This window comes from Carcharodon carcharias, chromosome 18 (assembly GCF_017639515.1).
Source record: "Carcharodon carcharias isolate sCarCar2 chromosome 18, sCarCar2.pri, whole genome shotgun sequence".
Taxonomy (NCBI): Eukaryota; Metazoa; Chordata; class Chondrichthyes; order Lamniformes; family Lamnidae; genus Carcharodon; species Carcharodon carcharias.
In genome coordinates this window covers 573,416-592,705 of record NC_054484.1, presented here as the reverse complement: position 1 = coordinate 592,705, position 19,290 = coordinate 573,416, and the positions used below count along the sequence as shown (strand labels likewise).

Here is a 19,290-nt window from a genome sequence, read left to right as displayed (position 1 = left end):
TTGACCCAGCGACAGTGAAGGAACGGCGATATATTTCCAAGTCAGGATGGTGAGTGACTTGGAGGGGAACTTCCAGGTGGTGATGTTCCCTGTTAATATGGCAATCACCTTGTTAAAGACAGTTGCTAGTTAAACAGTTGATGGGCATGGATTATCCCATCCAAACAGAATAAAAAGAAACAGCTGGAACACTTTGTGTGGAAGCTACTTGGAAGTCAGTAGCAATGAGGAGTTGTCTTGAAAATAAACCAGCTTGAACCAAAAGACCAACCTGGACTAATTCTTCTACTACAACCTCTTATGAGGAACATTCCCACTTATCTGCTGCCCTTGACCTTCTAAATGGTAGTGGTCGTAGGTTTGGAAGGTGCTGTCTAAGGAGCCGTGGTGAATTCCTGCAGTACATAGTGTAGATGGTACACGCTGCTGCTCCTGTGTGGATGGTGAAGGGAATGAATGTTTGTGGATCTGGTGCCAATCAAGTGGGCTGCTTTGTCCTGGACGGTATCAAGCTTCTTGAGTGTTGTGGGAGCTGCAGTCATCCAGGCAAGTTGGGAGTATTCAATCACACTCCTGACTTGTGCCTTGTAGATGGTGGACAGGCTTTGGGGAGCCAGGAGGTGAGTTACTGGAGAGAATTTTTTTTTTTTGCAATTGGCATATGACTGGAATCGTGTTGGGCCAGAATGGGTAGAGATGCCAGGTATCCTTTGCTCAAGTACATCAGCTAATCAGTAGGTTTTTTTGGCATTTAACAATTTTGATAATGCCAGCTTTTTATTCCAGATTTAGCTTTTTTAAGCTCAAACTGCTGTAGTGGGATTTTAACATATTCTTTGGAATAATAGTTCAGGCCTCTGGATTGCTGTACACAGTAAGATAACCACTCTGCCCTGTATAAAGGTCAGAGGTTAACTGGGACAGTGAGTAACTCTCAAGGATCTGTGGGTGAGTGGTGCAGTGAGGAACAAGCATTTCCCCATTCGGCTCCTGTTAATCCTGTTCACTGATGTTCCCAAGCAGCATGGTGCTACCTGGATAAGAAGCAGGAAGCTTCCCAAAACCCTGGGAAGTTGCTCAGCTTCACTAGTTAAACATCAGCGGTTTCCATTTCCACATTCAGCAGGTCCATAAACCAACTGGCAGCAATGGCCTTGGGTAAGGGGAGGGTGTGTCCAGTGAGGGAATGTGTGCACTCCATACTGGGGAAGTAGAATTTCAACTGGTGTTGACGCCTCAGTAACTTGCTTTGAATGCTCTTGAAAGCAATGCTAAAGTTTCATGCATGTCAAACACCCAGTCAACCAAAAACATAACACACAATTCATAATGGAAGAGGCTGAGTCAGGCAGAAGTAATGCAATCCTGAGTCAAGAAACTTGAATCTCATCCAAGATTTGCTGTCACTCAGGTTCTTGGACGGTTCTCGATACCTGACATACAAGGAACAATTTTCCATTGTGAGGTAATGACAATGGCATTTCTACTCACCAAAAAAGCAAAGGCATCTGCTACCATCAGCATGTAAAAGACATTGTCCCAACCTGTGGGAGAGATGAGACCTGCTAACAGAGGCCCTAAGGCAGCACCTACAAGTACAGGAAGGTAGAAAGCAACAAGTCCATCAGTTGTATGAATATAGCAGCACAATACCAACAAGAAACTTCTAAAATTATTAACAGAGATACTCATTTATTCCTCCGAGATCCCAGGGCCACTTCATACTAAACAGGGCAAATATACACTTTTTAACCATGAACATATTTGCCATTTGGCTGTCTGTTAATTTGCATTGTCTAAATGAAGATTAAATGCCATTCATTAGTGTTAGGAAACAGTGATAGCTTAAGTTGCGTGTGGGTGTGTTAGAATAAGGTATACCTTTAAGTTTAATTATTTTTTTTTTCTCTATTTGTGGGTTAAAAGGTGAAACCTGGGATCTAGTTTCATTTTTGAGTGGAGACAGCAGGTTGAGAGCTCTGTTTGTATATCTGCATTTCTAATGAGTTATATGACTCTTGGGGAGAAAAAGCAAACACGAGTAGAAAAAACTGCGCTGTTACCTAGCAACAGGAGTCTAGAGAGGTAGGATCCACCCCCACACAGAAAAAAATAGAAGCAGTTTTGAGTTCAGTTGGAGGCCGTTGCTAGTTGAAACAGCCTCAAAGGGACAGATAACAAGTCCCAAACCACAGTTCAGTTGAAGCCAGGACTCCAGGGAGACAATGTTGGGAGAGAGAACTGCAGAGTGAGAGCAGATTTCCCAGAAGAATGGAAAGGTCCCAAGGCCAAGGAGCGAGAATAGAACAGGAGTAAGTCCGAAGAAGGCCTTCCAGTCAAAGGAAGGACAGGAAACTGGAAAAGGTCCTGTGAAGTGGTTGAGTGAGGAGCAGAGGAAAGCTCCAAGCTTAAAGGGAGAAAGCTACAGTAAGCAGATTTAAAGAGATGGGCTTGTGAGAAGTCAGAAGGTCCAAAGAGACAGCTAAAGGTATATAATTATTTGCTATGGGCATGCAGTGTTGTACCATTGGCAGGGCTGAGTATTTGAGAGAGTGCATGGAAGGAAGTTTGAATGCACGAGGTGATCCGGGGAGAGGAACATTGGAAGGAGAGTTCGAAATTCTGGAGGTGGACCCTTATGGAAGGCGTTTGGGAGAAAATTCCAAAGTAAGCTCTTGGAGAGTGGAGATTGGAAACCCTCGTGTGAAAGATGGTTTTCAGTGAGACCGGTTGGCTCACAGTGTGACAAGTATCTGGGGGGAGTTGAGGAGAGATCCACAGCATCTGTTTGAGGTGGCATCTGTCACTTGATTTCAGAGTGTGGTGTGTCTGACCACAGGTCACCTATTGGTTTACATGAACTGTGTACTTATTGTGAACATAAGAGTATAAGATAGCTTTTGAAACTTGTGTTATCCTTACAAATCTGTATATATCTGTAAAAGTATAGCTGTGGGTGAAGGGGTATTGTAATATAGTTCATTTTTCCTGTTGAATAAATGTTTTATTCTTTTGTTAAAAGTTCATCAGCTGACTCCTGTGACTCTGTTCAGTAGCTACTCTCCATGTTTCTAAACAAACAAATAAAAGTTAGGATCTGTCAAGCTGGGTTCCACCCTGGGATCAGGCTTGTCCGGGGGTAACCTCAGCCTGTTTAATATTTACAGCCACAAGGGTAACACCAACAGCATTACGTGGAGGAGGGGGTGGGAGAGAGGAACAGGCAGAGGAAATATTAACACACACCAAAAAATCCAGTTGGAAATGAGATACTAATTGCAACAACCATCAGCATTTTTGTCGATTTTGAAAGCGTAATATATGTTCCAAAGAAACTTAATTTCTCTCCATTTTTTGTTTATGAAGAACGACCCAAAGCTTAGACAGTGATGGTTCTGAGGAGAGAGGGGCAATACAATTAAAGAAAGGACATGTTTAAGGCTGAGGTGGCTGCAAACATGGTGGGGTCGAGGCAGGAGGGTGTACAAGCAAAAGATAGAGGAATCGGTTAGGATAAAAACAGATAAAGATGAGGTATTTAAAAGATTGGCAGAACTCAGAATAGAAAAGTCACCCAGTCTGAATGACATGCACCCGAGGCTGCTGAGGGGAAGGGTAGAAACCAAGGAGATTCTGGCCAATTTTTTGAGGATGTAATCAGTATAATAGGTAAGGGAGAACCAGTGGATGTGGTGTATTTGGGTTTTCTGAAAGCTTTTGATAAATCCCACACAAGAGGTTAGCGTGTAAAATTAAAGCACATGGGATTGGGGGTAATATACTGGCATGGATTGAGAATTGGTTAGCAAACAGGAAACGGGGAGGAGGAATAAACTTTCAGAGTGGCAGGTGGTGACGAGTGGGGTACCGCAGGGATCAGTGCTTGGGCCCCAGCTATTCACAAAATACATATCGATGATTTGGATGAGGGAGCCAAATGTAATATTTCCAAGTTTACTGACAACAAAAAACTAGGTGGGAATGTGAGTGGTGAGGAGGATGTTAAGAGGTTTCAAGACAATTTAGACAAGTTGAATGAGTGGGAAAATACATGGCAGATGCAGTATAATGTGGATAAGTGCAAAGTTATCCACTTTGGTGGGAAAAACAGAACGGCAGAGTATTATTTAAATGGTGACAGAATGGGAAATCTTGATGTACATGGTGTACAAAGGGACCTGGGTGTCCTTGTACACCAGGCACTGAAAGCAAGCATGCAGGTGCAGCAAGCAGTTAAAAGAGCAAATGGTATGTTGGTCTTCATTGAGAGAACTTGAGTACAAGAGCAAGGATGTCTTATTGCAGCTGTACAGGGCCTTGGTGAGACTATACCTAGAGTATTGTGTGCAGTTTTGGTCTTCTTACCTAAGAAAGTTATACTTGCCATAGAGGAAATGCAGCAAGGGTTCACCAGACTGATTCCTGGGATGGCAGGATTGTCGTATGAGGAGAGATTGGGCTGACTAGGCCTGTATTCACTGGAGTTTAGAAGAATGAGAGGACCTCATTGAAACATATAAAATTCTGACAGGGATGGACAGACTGGATGCAGGGGTGATGTTTCCTCTGGCTGGGGGGGGTCTAGAACAAAGGGTCACAATCTCTGGATACGGGGTAGGCCATTTAGGACTGAGATGAGGAGAAACATCTTCACTCAGAGGGTGGTGAACCTGTGGAATTCTCTACCACAGAAACTGTGGAGGCCAAGACACTGAATATATTTAAGGAGGCAATAGATTTCTGGACTCTATAAAGGCGTCAAGGAGAATGGGGAGAGAGCCGGAGTACGGCATTGAGAGAGGATCAATTGTGATCATATTGAATGGTGGAAAAGGCTTGAAGGGCCAACTGATTTACTCCTGTTCCCAGTTTCTTTGTTTCTAGAATCTCCCAATCCTCCTGGAATATGTGGCAGCAGAGGATTGGATATCTTTCCAGCCAGAGAAACGTGCGGTGGTGTTGGGATCACTGCTCTTTTTGATCTATATTACTGATTCGGATTAGAGTATACTGAGCATGTTGCACATAGCACAATACTTGAAAAAACACTAAATAGTGAGGAGGATAATAAGAGGCTTCAGGAGGACTTAGACTGGTGAAATAGGCAGACATATTGGAGGGGAAATATAATGCAGTAAAGTGAGGAGAGGAGATGAACAAACTAAATGGGATAATTTTGAAGGTGGGGTGGTTTTCAGGAACAGAAAGGATGGAAATGGTTTACAGCACCCCATGGTTAACTGGTTTTGAGCTGCTGGATCTGGTCTTAATCCAACCCATTTAGCACAGTAGTAATGTCATAGGATGCAATGGAGGATGTCCTCAGGGAGAAGATGGGACTTGGTCTCCACAAGGATTGCGTGGTGGTCACTCTTACCAATACTGTCACAGACATGCATTTGAGAGACACACATATTTGGTGAGGACGAAGATAAGCAGGTTATTCCTTCCTGTCTAATGTCTCAAGACTCATTAATTGCAAGCAATCTACAACAATCAGTTGCTATGTAGTTCAGTTAAGATGTCAGGGTTTCTCTGAAGTTCAAGACACATGAATCAGTCCCAATGTATTCAGTCTGTGTTCAGATATTGTGGCATTCCAGAGAGAATAGAGTTCCACATAATGAATTGCTTGTCTTTGGAACCACCTCGCAATCTCATGATACCTTGGGAGTCAAGTGTGAAACAGTCTCCCAATATCTGGTTGATATGTGCTGCTTTACCCTTAGTCTGCAGTTAGGTGACATTCTCGGATTAATTAATTATATTTCAAATCACCATCACAACCTATCCATGAATGAGAGTGGACTATCTGAGTTAACTCACCAGGATATCACTGGTCCGGCCAAGGACAGTGGTGATGTCATAAAGGTCTACAACACAGAAAAAGGCCCTTCAGCCCATCGAGTCTGCGCCGGTCAAACAAGTAGCTAACTATTCTAATCCCATTTTCCAGCACTCGGCCCATAGCCCTGTATACCATGGCATCGCAAGTGCACATCCAAATACTTCTTCAAGGTTATGAGGGTTTTTGCCTCTACCACCCTTTCAGACAGTGAGTTCCAGATTCCCACCACCCTCTGGGTGAAAAAATTCTTCCTCACATCCCCTCTAAACCTCCTGCCCCTTACCTTAAATCTATGCCCCCTGGTTATTGATCCCTCCACCAAGGGGAAAAGTTCCTTCCTGTCTGATGTGTTGTCGTGGAGTTTTTCAGAGACCTACCTATAGAGCCTGTGCCATCGATGATTGCAGTCACAGTGGACAGGGCTTTGGAATTCCCCATTAAACTCTTGTGTGTGCCCTGAAATCAGAAGTCATTTAGAAATTTAACAGAATTACCATTGACGACCTTCAGGGTGATCTGACCCTTCCAATACATCCCATCCACAGCCCTGACGAAGTCAAGAAATTCCCCAAAATCTCCCTTTATAAAAACCAGTAATAATTAACATTTTACTTGCAAAATAAGAAGTGCCCGGGAGTCAGTCTGGAAACTGCTCGAAAGATAAAGATGGATTATACGTCTTGTATTCCTGTTGTGTATTTAACAGAAAAAAATAACAGGATGCTTCACTGAAGCATCTGACAAAAATGAATGATGAGCCAGAGAAGGGGATATTAGGAAGGGAACAGCTTAGTCTTAAAGGGGAAGGCAGAGATGTTGAAGGGGAAAATCCCAGAGAACCCAGATTACTGAAGGGGGTAGGTGGATGTACATGAGACTGAAGTTGGAGGAACACCTCCAGTCCTACAACCCATCAGGATCTCTGCGTTCCTACAACTCTGGCTCTTGTCCAGCCCCCACTTTGTCCACCCCACCATTAGCAGCTTTTCCATTACCCGTCTAGACCCTAACCCCAAGCTGAGGAAACTCCTTGCTAAACCTCTTCACCTCCCTCCCTTCTTTTTAAGATGCTCCTTTAAAACTTAACTCTTTGGCCAAGTTTTTGGTTGTCTGTCCCAACGTCACATCCTTTAGGTCAGTGTTAAATCTTTGTACAATTACGGTCCTGAGAAGCACCCTTGGCCATTAACTTTGTGCTGCTGTAGTGAAAAAGCTTAAAGTACTCACCAAATCAGCAGATACTGCCGTTGTGATTAATGCATATGGTCCATTTACTAACGCCCCACAGCCAATCAGCATAACTGGAACAAAATTGAGGCCAGAAATATTAATCAGCATAACTGCAAGATATGAAACCCAAACAGGGATGAGTTACTCTGGATGTTGCAGTTAGAACATACTTGCCCCTGAAGGTGTGGAATCGGACAGTTGAATGGAAAGACGGCATTCACAGCACGATGACAGTATAACTCTGGATAGCACCCTCCCCCCCCAACCCGCAATTTTAGTTAAAACAAAGTTTCAAAATGAAGCTACGCACTCATCAAAAAGGAAACACTTTGATAGTAGGAACCATAAGGTTAGATTGTTATAAATGTGTAACAAGCTCTTCAATCGCTTCCAGAAACACAGGAACAAGAGGAATCATTCAGCGCCTAGAGCCTGTCTCATTAAATTCAATCCAGGATCAGTGCTGGGGCCTCAACTTTCCACCATTTATATAAGTGACCTGGATGAAGGACAGATGGAATGGTGACTAAACGTGCTGACAACACAAAGATAGGGAAGTCGTGAAGAGGATGGAAGGAGGCTACATGGGGATATAGATAGGTAAAGTGAGTGGGCAAAGATCTGGCAAATGGAGTATAATGTGGGAAAAGAGCATAATGCAGGGAGAATTAAAAAAAAACAGCATGTTATCTAAATGGTGAGAGATTGCAGAGCTCTGACATGCAGAGGAGTTTGGCTGTCCTAGTGCATGAACCGCAAAAGGCTAGTATGGAGGCTGTCCTGAAACTATTAATGTATATAATATTTATAATATTGGAAAATATTTTTCTTTAAAAATAGAGGTTTGGTCTGTGGGTGTGTCTTAATTGGATTAAAGCCAGCTAGTCTGGATGCTTTGATGTGCACTAGTTTAGATAATGTGCATTTGCATTTTTCTTTGAACAGAGCATTCAAGAAGTGGGGTGAAAACTGACACCTTTCTAGCAGCTACCAAGCAATATGTTTATATCACTAATAAAATTGGTACTGTGAAAGGGGTTTCATTGTTAAAAGGTAAAGTTCAAAGAGGCTGGTGATACAATCAGTGGTGGAAGGTATAATTTCAGTAGTTTTCGGGTGTACAGGGCAGAGACAATGTAAGATCAAAAGGCAGCTGCAAACCTCCAACTGTCTCCACAGGAACCAAAGTGAAAAGAACCTCATTTTGAATCTGTAAGGTGAAAATGCTTTGCCTGGTGTTTGGTTAAGTCTATGGGTTGCTGTTGCCTTAATGGAGATTAGTTTGGGAATTGGTTAAAAGTTATGATAGTAGTAATTTGAAGGCACGTGTGTGTATATATATATATATATATATATATATATAGTTTATATATATAGTTTAACCCGTATAAAGTAATAAAATGTTTCATTTAGTCTAATGTAAAACCTCAAACTGCTCTCATTCCTGAATTGAGTCTCATCTCAAACATAACACCTAAATTATAGGTTATGACAGTTGTTTAAAGTTTCCCTCTGGGATTTTTAAATAACTCAGCTTTACCAACTGCATCGGCCATCTCAAGGTACAACAGGTAATTAGGAAAGCTAATAAAATGTTATCATTTACCGAGAGGGGTTTTGAAAACAAAAGTAGGGAGGTTATTCTTCAGTTATACAGGGCATTGGTGAGACCACATCTGGATTATTGTGGACAGTATTAGTCTCCTTATTTAATGAAAGATGTAAATGTGTTGCAAACAGTTCAGAGGAAGTTTACTACAGTAACACCTAGAATGGGGGTGTTGCCTTATGAGGAAAGGTTATGAGGAGAGTGCGAGAGGACCACCCTGGGAAAGGCAGTCAGCAGCACCTAGAGGATCTATTCTATACTCAACTAGGAGTAAGGGTAGAATAAAAGCAAGGGTCCACATCTGCGACCAGTTCCAACAGGCCTCAGGAGCCAAGGTAAATCGTGGGAAGAGTGAGGCCATGTTCTTTGGGAACTGGGCTGACCGATCCTTATCCCCTTCACCATCAGGGCTAACAGCCTGAAGGTGTTGGGGAAATGGTTCGGAGAGACCGGGGCATGCATTAGAAACTGGAGGGAGCAAGTGTCCATAGTGCAAAGAAAACTGGGCATGTGGGGGTGACGCTTCCTCTCCACTGCAGGTAAGAACCTGGTCATCAGGTGTGAGGCACTCTCGCTGTTGCTGTACCTGGTGCAGGTCTGGCCCATTCCAGACTCCTGCGCGATGGCGATCACCCGAGCCATCTTCCGCTTTATCTGGAGATTGAAAATGTATAGTGTCTGGAGGGACGGGATGTACAAACCTCTAGATGAGGGGGGTGGAAAACGTGCCCAACATCGCCCTCACACTGATGGCCACCTTTGTGTGCGGCTGCATCAAGCTGTGTGTAGACCCTTGGTATGCAAACACCAAGTGTCACTACGTGCTGAGGTTCTACCTGTCCCCGGTGTTGTGAAGGATGGGTCTGGCCACGCTGCTGCGGAACGCTCTAAGTGGAAAAATTTATGCAGAGAAACACCTTTATCCACAAGTCCATCAGGCAGTGGTCGGCACGTAACGTCTTAGAGACCCTGAGGGAAAAGGAGAGGGTGGATCCTGTGGGATGGTTCCCCGAGCAGACTGTCAAAGTCATTTGGCACATTGCCTCATTGCCAGAACTTTCCAACAAGCACCAAGACGTAGCTTGGCTGGTGGTGAGAAAGGCCCTCCCTGTAAGATCCTTCCAACACGCCAGGAGTCTCACTCCCTCTGCACGTTGCCCTCGAGGTGGCTGTGGTGGGGACGAGACCGTTGTTCACCTCCTTGTGGATTGTGCCTTTGCAAAGAAGGTCTGGAGGGAGATGCAGTCGTTTCTGTCGAGGTTCATCCCGATCAGTTCTGTGACACAGGACTCTTTGCTCTACGGGCTGTTCCCAGGGACACACACCAAGACAAACATCAACTGCAGCTGGAGGATCATCAACTCGGTGAAAGACGCTCTTTGGTCTGCCCGAAACTTGTTGGTCTTCCAGCGCAAAGAGTTGCCGCCGACCGAATGTTGCAGACAGGCACATTCCAAGGTCCAGGACTACGTGCTGAGGGATGTACTAAAGCTTAGGGCAGCCGCCGCAAAGGCGCAATGGGGAAAGGTCACTGTCTAAGACTTTTCTGCCACAGTGCACCAAGGGGCTGGGAACTCTTGAGAGCCCCTCGGGCTGTACAGCTCAAAATGAAATTATGCATTGAATACTAATTGTATTATAAATGTATTGAAGCACCTCATAGTGCAATATGATGTATGTTGATAACTCCAATCCCATTGTTTGATTATTGCAGTGACCATATTGAAATGATTGTAATATTCATTGATTGTCTTGATGAACCTTGTGATCCATGTGTAAAAGTTGAATATGATTGTACTTTTTATGATGGTGATTTAGAAATGGTTTGAAATGTTCTTCCAGATAATTTATGAATAAAGCATATTTTTAAAATAAAAAAAAATGTTATCAGTTTAACTGATGTGTAAAAGTTGAATCTGATTGTACGTTTGTGAGGGTGATTTTGAAATGTTTTGTAATGTTCTTCCAGATATTATATGAATAAAGTATATTTTTCAAAAAAAAATCAAAGCAAGGGTCCGTATTTTATTTAGGTAAGATATGTCTGGGGAGCTCAGTCCTGCTGTTATGACCGATGCAGTTGGTAAAGTTGAGTTATTTTTAAAATCCCAGAGGGAAACTTTAAACAACTGTCATAACCTATATTTTAAGTGTTATGTTTGAGATGTGACTCTAAATTCAGGAATCAGACCACCAGTTCTTGAGTTTTTACGTTAAACTAAAGGAAACATTTTATTAATTTACACAGGTTAAAAAAAAATATATATATATATACACACACACTCATGGCTACAAATTACTACTGTCATAACTTTTAACAAGTTCCCAAACTAATCTCCATTAAGGCAACAGCAACCCATAGACTTAACCAAACACCAGGCAAAGCATTTTCACCTTATAAATTCAAAATTAGGTTCTTTTCACTGTGGAGCCAGTTGGAGGTTTGCAGCTGCCTTTTGATCTCACATTGATTCTGCTCTGCACACCCGAAAACTACTGAAATTATACCTACCACCACTGATTGAATTCAAATTCTCAATGTCTCACCAGCCCCTTTGAACTTTACCTTTTAATAATGAAACCCCTTTAATTGTACCAATTTTATTAGTGATATAAACATATTGCTTGGTAGCTGTTAGAAAGGCATCAAGTTTTTACCCCACTTCTTGAATGCTCTGTTTAAAAATAGAAATACACTCTCTACCTCCTGTTTACATCTCAAACTAGCACATATCAAAGTACAAGACTGACTGACTTTATCCTAATTAAGACACACCAGCAGACCAAGCCTCTATTTTAAAAGAAAAATATTTTACAAAATATATACATTAATAGCTTAATGACACAGCGCTCTGTGGGAAATCCTAGACACTCCTGGCGGTCTGGATGACCATGTGTGTAGGAGGTGCCTCTGACTGGGGCGACTCGAGCTCTGGGTTTTGGAGGTTGAGCAGCAGCTGGGGGCACCACGGTGCGTTCACGGGGCTGAGGTTCGTGGATAACACGTCTCAGGACGTGGTCACCCCACAGCTTAAGGAAGTGCAAACAGAGAGGGAATGGGTGACCACCAGACAGAAGAAGGGGACCAGGCAGGCAGTGAGGGAATCCCCCGAGTGCATCTCGCTCGCAAACCATTTTTCAGCCTTGGAAAACAGCGAGAGTGACGGTTCCTCTGTGGAGGCCAATCAGAGCCAAGGCCGTGGCAGTGTGGGTGGCCCAGCTGCTCAGGGTGGGAGGAAGAAGTGTGGAAGGATAATAGTGGTAGGGGATTTGTTAGTGAGGGGAGTAGACAGGTGCTTCTGCAGTCACAGACATGACTCCAGGATGATATGTTGCCTCCTGGGTACCAGGGTCAAGGGTGTTATGGAACAGCTGCAGGATATTCTGAAGGGGGAGGGTGAATAGCCAGAGGTCATGGTCCATGTTGGGACCAGTGAGGTCCTACAAACAGACTTGAGGGAGTTAGGCAGGAAATTGAAAAGCAGGGTGTCAAAAGGTGGTAATCTCTGGATTACTCCCAGTGCCACGTAGTAGTGAGTATAGGAACAGAAGGATAGAGCAGATTAATGTGTGGCTGGAGAGATGGGGCTGGAGGGAGGGCTTTAGATTCCTGGGGCATTGGGACCATTTTTGGGGGAGGTGGGATCTGTACAAGTTGGACAGGTTATATCTAAACAGGAACGTGACCAACATCCTTGCGGGGAGGTTTGCTAATGCTGTTGGGGGGGATTTAAACTAAATTGGCAGGGGGATGGGATCCTGAAAAGTAGTTCAGAGGGGAGAGAAGCTGAGATGGAATTAGAAGTTAAAACGCTGGTGAGTGAGTCTGGAAGGCAGAGGAAACATCAGCTAGATAAGAAAGAAATGAGTTTAGCAAAGGCTAAATGGAATATATTTTAATACAAGGAACCTGAGGAATAAGACAGATGAGCTGAGGGCACAGATAGGCACGTGGGAGTATGATATCAGAGCTATAACCGAGACTTGGCTAAAAGACAGGCAGGATTGGCAGCTCAACATTCTTGGTTATAGGGAATTCAGATGAGATAGGGAGGGGGATAGAAGAGGGGGCGAATCAATTCTAGCAGTGAGGAGGGATGATGTTTTGGAAGGATCATCAAATGAGGCCATATGGGTAGAAGTAAAAACACGAAAGGGGCAAACACGCTGCTGGGTGTGTGCTATAGGCCCCCAAACAGTCAGGGAGAGATAGAGGATCAAATATGTAATCAAATTTCAGAGAAGTGTAAGAATAATAGGGCAGTAATAGGAGATTTTAACTACCCAAATATTAACTGGGATAGTTTGTGTACAAGGTAGGAAGGGACTAAAATTCTTAAGTTGCATCCAGGAGAACTCTTTTTTAGCCAGAACATAGAAAGTACAAGAGGGAGGGGGCAATTCTGGATGTAATATTGGGAAATGAGTCCGGGCAGGTGGAAGGTGTATCAGTAGGGGAGCTTTTTGAAGATAGTGACCATAACTCAGTTAGATTTAGGATAGTTATGGAAAAGGATAAGGTTGGACTGGGAATAAAAGTTATAAACTGGAGAAAGGCTAATTTTACTAAGACGAGATACAATTGGCCCAAGTGGACTGGGAGCAGCTACTTGCAGATAAAACCATGTCAGAGCAATGGGAGGCATTCAAGGAGGAAATAGCGAGAGTACAGAGAAAATATCCTCCCGTAAAGACAAGGGGGGGGACAAAGTCCGGAGAACCCTGGATGTCAAGGGACATAAAGGTTAGGATTAAGGAGAAAAAGAGAAGCTTATGGCAGATACTGAGGGTTCAACAAGGCAGAGTCCCTCGAGGAGTATAAAAAGGGCAGAAGGGAAATTAAAGGAAATTAGGAAAGCAGAGAGTGCATGAGAAAGCATTAGTGGGGTTTTTAAATATATGAAGAGCATGAGAATAACTACAGAAAGGGTAGGGCCAATTAGGGACCATTAAGGTAATGTGTGTGCGTGTACCCAGAAGACACGGGTACAGTCCTCAGTGAATACTTTATTTTTTTATATTAATTCAAAGTGGGTGTCACTGGCTGGGCCAGCATTTATTGCCCATCCCTAGTTGCCCTTGAGAAGGTGGTGGTGAGCTGCCTTCTTGAGTCGCTGCAGTCCATGTGGTGTAGGTACACCCACAGTGCTGTTAGGGAGGGAGTTCCAGGATTTTGACCCAGCGACAGTGAAGGAACGGTGATTTATTTCCAAGACAGGATGGTGAGTGGCTTGGAGGGGAACTTCCAGGTGGTGGTGTTCCCATTTGCTGCCCTTGTCCTTCTAGATGGTAGTGATCGTGGGTTTGGAAGGTTCTGCCTAAGGAGCCTTGGTGAATTCCTGCAGTGCATCTTGTAGATGATACACACGCTGCTACTGTGTGTTGGTGGTGGAGGGAGTGAATGTTTGTGGATGGGGTGTCAATCAAGCAGGACTGCTTTGTCCTGGATGGTGTACAGCTTGAGTGCTGTGGGAACTGCATTTAACCAGGCAAGTGATTCCATCACACTGCTGACTTGTGCCTTGCAGGTCGTAGACAGACTTTGGGGAGTCAGGAGGTGAGTTACTTGTCGCAGGATTCCTAGCCTCTGACCTGCTCTTGTAGCCACAGTATTTATATGGCTAGCCCAGTTCAGTTTCTGGTCAATGGTAACCCCCCAGGATGTTGATAGTGGGGGATTCAGTGACGGTAATGACATTGAATGTCAAGGAGTGATGGCTGGATTCTCTCTTGTTGAAGATGGTCATTGCCTGGCACTTGTGTGACACAAATGTTACTTGCCACTTGTCAGCCCAAACCTGGATATTGTCCAGGTCTTGCTGCATTTGGACATGGACTGCTTCAGTATCTGAAGAGTCATGAATGGTGCTGAACATTGTGCAATCATCAGCAAACATCCCCACTTCTGACCTTATGATGGAAGGAAGGTCATAGATGAAGCAGCTGAAGATGGTTGGGCCGAGGACACTACCCTGAGGAACTCCTGCAGTGATGTCCTGGAGCTGAGATGACTGACCTCCAACAACCGCAACCATCTTCCTTTGTGCTAGGTATGACTCCAACCAGCGGAGAGTTTCCTTCCTGATTCCCATTGACTCCAGTTTTGCCAGGGCTCCTGGTCAAATGTTGCCTTGATGTCAAGGACAGTCACACTTACCTCACCTTGGGAATTCAGCTCTTTTGTCCATGTTTGAACCACGGCTGTAATGAGGTCAGGAGTTGAGTGGCCCTGGCAGAACTCAAACTGAGCATCAGTGAGCAGGTTATTGCTATGCAAGTGCTGCTTGATAGCATTGTTGATGACCCCTTCCATTACTTTACTGATGATCGAGAGTAGACTGATGGGGCAGTAATTGACTGGGTTGGATTTGTCCTGCTTTGTGTACAGGACTTACCTGGGTCCTCAGTACAACTGCCAGAATATTATGTCTGTCTGCTGTGCTGCTCCATCATTGAGGATGGGAATATTTGTGGAGCCACCTCCAGCAAGTTGTTTAATTGTCCACCACCATTCACGACTGGATGTGGCAGGACTGCAGAGCTTAGATCTGATCCGTTGGTTGTGGGATTGCTTGGTTCTGGATATTATTTGCTGCTTATGCTATGTGGCACACAAGTAGTTCTGTGTTATAGCTTCACCAGGTTGACACCTCATTTTTAGGTGTGCCTGGTGCTGCTCCTGACATGCCCTCCTGCACTCTTCATTGAACCAGGGGTGATCCCCTGGCTTGATGGTAATGGTAGAGTGGGGGATATGCTGGGCCATGAGGTTACAGATTGTGTTTGAGTACAATTCTGCTGTTGCTGATGGCCCACAGCACCTCATGGATGCCCAGTCTTGAGTTGCTAGATCTGTTCGAAATTTGTCCCATTTAGCACGGTGGTAGTGCCACACAACACGATGGAGGGTATCCTCAATGTGAAGACAGGACTTCATCTCCACAATGACTGTGCGGTGGTCACTCCTAACGATACTGTCATGGACAGATGCATCTGTGACAGGCAGGTTGGTGAGGATGAGGTCAAGTATGTTTTTCCCTCTTGTTGGTTCCCTCACCACCTGCTACAGACCCAGTCTAGGACTCAGCCAGCTCAGTCTGTGGTGGTGCTACCGAGCCACTCTTGGTGATAGACATTGATGTCCCCCACCCAGAGAACATTCTGTGCCCTTGCCACCCTCAGTGCTTCCCCCAAGTGGTGTTCAACATGGAGGAGCACTGATTTCATCAGCTGAGGGAGGGCGGTACGTGGTAATCAGTGGGAGGTCTCCTTGCCCACGTTTGACCTGATGCCATAAGACCTCATGGGGTCTGGAGTCAATGTTGTGGACTCCCAGGGCAACTCCCTCCTGACTGTATACCACTGTGCTGCCACCTCTGCTGGTGGGACAGGCCATACCCAGGGATGGTGATGGTGGTGTCTGGGACATTATCTGTAAGGTATGATTCAGTGAGGATGACTATGTCAGGCTGTTGCTTGACTAGTCTGTGAGACAGCTCTCCCAATTTTGGCACTAGCCCCCAGATGTTAGTAAGGAGGACTTTGCAGGGTCGACATGGCTGAGTTTGCCGTTGTCGGTGTCTAGGTCGATGCTGGATGGTCCGTCTGATTTCATTCCTTTCTTGTGACTTTGTTGCAGTTTGATACAACTGAGTGGCCTGTTAGGCCATTTAAGAGTCAACCACATTGCTGTGGGTCTGGAGTCACATGTAGGCCAGACCAGGTAAGGACGGCAGATTTCCTTCCCTAAAGGATATTAGTGAACCAGATGGGTTTTTACAACAATCGACAATAGTTTCATGGTCATCGTTAGACTCTTAATTCCAGATTTTTATTGAATTCAAATTTCACCATCTGTCATGGCGGGTTTCGAACCTGGGTCCCCAGAGCATTACCTTGGGTCTCTGGATTATTACTCCATCGCCTCCCCACCTTGGAAAAGGATACACAGGTATAGACATTAGAGTGGAGGACTGTGAAATATTAGAGGAAATTAACATAGAGAGAGAGGAGGTCTAGCGGCGTTAATGGCCTTAAAAGTGGATAAATCCACAGGCTAGATGAGATGTATCCCAGGCTGTTGAGGGCGGTAAGGGAAGAGATATCAGGGGCCCTGACAGTAATTTTCAAATCCTCTCTGGCCACAGTTGAGGTGCCAGCAGACTAGAGGCCTTCTAACATTGTCCCATTATTAAAAAAAGGGAGGAAGGGATAGACCAGGAAATTACAGGCCAGTCAGTCTAACCTCGGTGGTGGGGAAGTTACTAGAAAGAATTCTGAGGGACAGGATATATCTGCACTTGGAGAGACACGGATTAATCAGGGATAGTCAGCATGGATTTGTTCAGGGAAGGTCGTGTTTGACAAATTTGATTGAATTTTTTGAGGTGGTAACCAGGAGTGTTGATGAGGGTAATGCATTTGATGTGGTCTACATGGACTTTAACAAGGCTTTTGATAAGGTCCCTCATGGCAGACTGGTCAAGAAAGTAAGAGTCCATGGGATCCAAGGCAAAGTAGCACATTGGATCCAAAATTGGCTGAGAGGCAGGAAGCAGAGGGTGATGGGAGAGAGATGCTTCTGTGACTGGAAGTCTGTTTCCAGTGGGGTTCCGCAGGGCTCGGTGCTGGGGTCCTTGCTGTTTGCGGTGAACATAAATGATTTGGACTTAAATGTAGGGGGTATGATCAAGAAGTTCGTGAATGACACGAAAATTGCAAGGGCGGTAAATAGTGATGAGGATAACTGCAAACTGCAGGAGGATATCAATGGGCTGGTCAGGTGGGCAGAGCAGTGGCAAATGGAATTCAACCCGGAAAAGTGTGAGGTAATGCGCTTGGGGAGATCTAACAAGGCAAAGGATTATACAATGAGTGGTGGGACCCTGGGAGGTACTGAAGATCAGAAGGACATTGGTGTGCATATCCATAGATCCCTGAAGGTAGCAGCACAGGTAGATAAAGTGGTTAAGAAGGCATATGGGATACTTGCCTTTTATTAGCCGAGGCAGAGAACACAAGAGCAGGGAGGTTATGCTGGAACTGTATAAAACACTGGTTAGGCCACAACAGGAGTACTGTGTGCAGTTCTGGTCAGTACATTATAGGAAGGATGTGATTGCACTGGAGAGGGTGCAGAGGAGATATACCAGGATGCTGCCTGGGCTGGAGGGTCTGAGCTATGAGGAAAGATTGGATAGGCTGGGGTTGTTTTCCTTGGGGCAGCGAAGGTTGAGAGGGGACCTGATAGGGGTGTATAAGATTATGAGGGGCATAGATAGGGTGGATAGGAAGGCACTTTTTCCATTAGTGGAGGGGTCAATAACCAGGGGGCACAGATTTAAGGTAAGAGGTCGAAGGCTAAGAGGAGTTGAGGAGAAATTTTTTCACCCAGAGGGTGATGGAGTCTGGAACTCATTGCCTGAAAGGGTGGTTGAGTCAAAGACTCTTGTAACATTTGGGAAGTATTTAGATAATCACTTGCAGTGTCACAGCCTCCAGGGCTGTGGGCCAAGCGCTGGAAAATGGGATTAGTGTAGTCAGATCTTTGTTGACTGGCACGGACAAGATGGGCCGAATGGCCTCCTTCTGTGTGGTAGACGTCGGAGTCTGAGGTTGGACAGGTTAGGCTTGTATCTGCTGGAGTTTGGAAGAATAAGAGGCATCTTGATTGAAACCTTTAAGATCCTGAGGGGTCTTGACAAGGTGGACACTCAGAGGACGTTTCCTCTTGTGAGAGAATCTAAAACTAGGGGTCACTTTTCTAAAACAAAAAGGAGTCAGCACTTAAGATAGAGATGAAGAGAAGAGAAATATTTTCTCTGAGGGTTGTGAATCTTTGAAACTCTCTTCCTCAAAAGGCAGTGAAAGCGAAGTCTTTGAATATTAAGGCAGAGGTGGATAGATTGTTGATAAGCAAGGGGGTGAAAGGTTATCGGGGTTAGGCAGGAATGTGGGGTTGAGGTTAAAATCAGATCAGCCATGATCTTATTGAATGGTGGAGCAGGCTCTAGGGGATGAGGAGACTCCTCCTGCTGCTGATTCTTATGTTTAAATGTATGTTTGTGAGGTTGATCTGCACTTCATATTAATACAGCAGCCTTTGATCAATATCCCTTCATACCCTTGAGTGTCCCCGGGTCCAATTATCAATTTTAGCCTCGCATACTTCAACTGACCCACCATCCACAGCTTTTTGGGGAGAGTATTCCTACTTATACAACCCCTTGTGAGAAAATAAATTTGCTTCCTGATTTACTATTAAATTGAAAAGGAACAAGATGATAGAATTTGAGGATTGGTGTTAGAAACAATGTATGAGATAGGGCAAATATTTTCATACAAGTTCTATTAGAATGTGCACAGAATCATCAAATGGTTATACCACAGGAGGCAGCCATTCGGCCCTACATAGACCTGCTGGCTCTCAAGGACCAATTCACTTGCTGCCTGTAACGCTGCACATTCCTCCATTTTCAGTTAATTGTCCAATTCCCTCCTGAAAGCCTTGATTGAACCTGGCTCACCACACTCTCAGGTAGATTCTAACCACTCTGAAGAGTCATATTGGACTTGAAATATTCCAGCAATAGTACTAAACCCT

The 19,290-nt window shown here is 44.6% G+C and overlaps 1 protein-coding gene across 7 annotated transcripts in view; it reads right to left on the bottom strand.

Moving 5' to 3' along the window:
- The window catches only part of slc37a1 (solute carrier family 37 member 1), a 117,374-nt gene that overhangs the window by 7,790 nt on the left and 90,294 nt on the right, over positions 1–19,290 (bottom strand). For 6 of the 7 annotated variants that reach the window (XR_005945898.1, XM_041211968.1, XM_041211973.1 and 3 more), the window contains 3 exons: positions 7,076–7,149; positions 6,226–6,304; positions 1,492–1,589 (listed from right to left, as the gene is read on the bottom strand). Coding sequence is in view for 5 of the 7 variants with exons in the window: in XM_041211968.1 (XP_041067902.1) it covers positions 1,492–1,589; positions 6,226–6,304; positions 7,076–7,149 (251 nt within the window). In the remaining 2 variants the exon portion in view is untranslated. Of the gene's footprint in view, positions 1–1,491; positions 1,590–6,225; positions 6,305–7,075; positions 7,150–19,290 lie in introns of those variants that run through there. The other variant, XR_005945897.1, reaches the window with a different exon arrangement.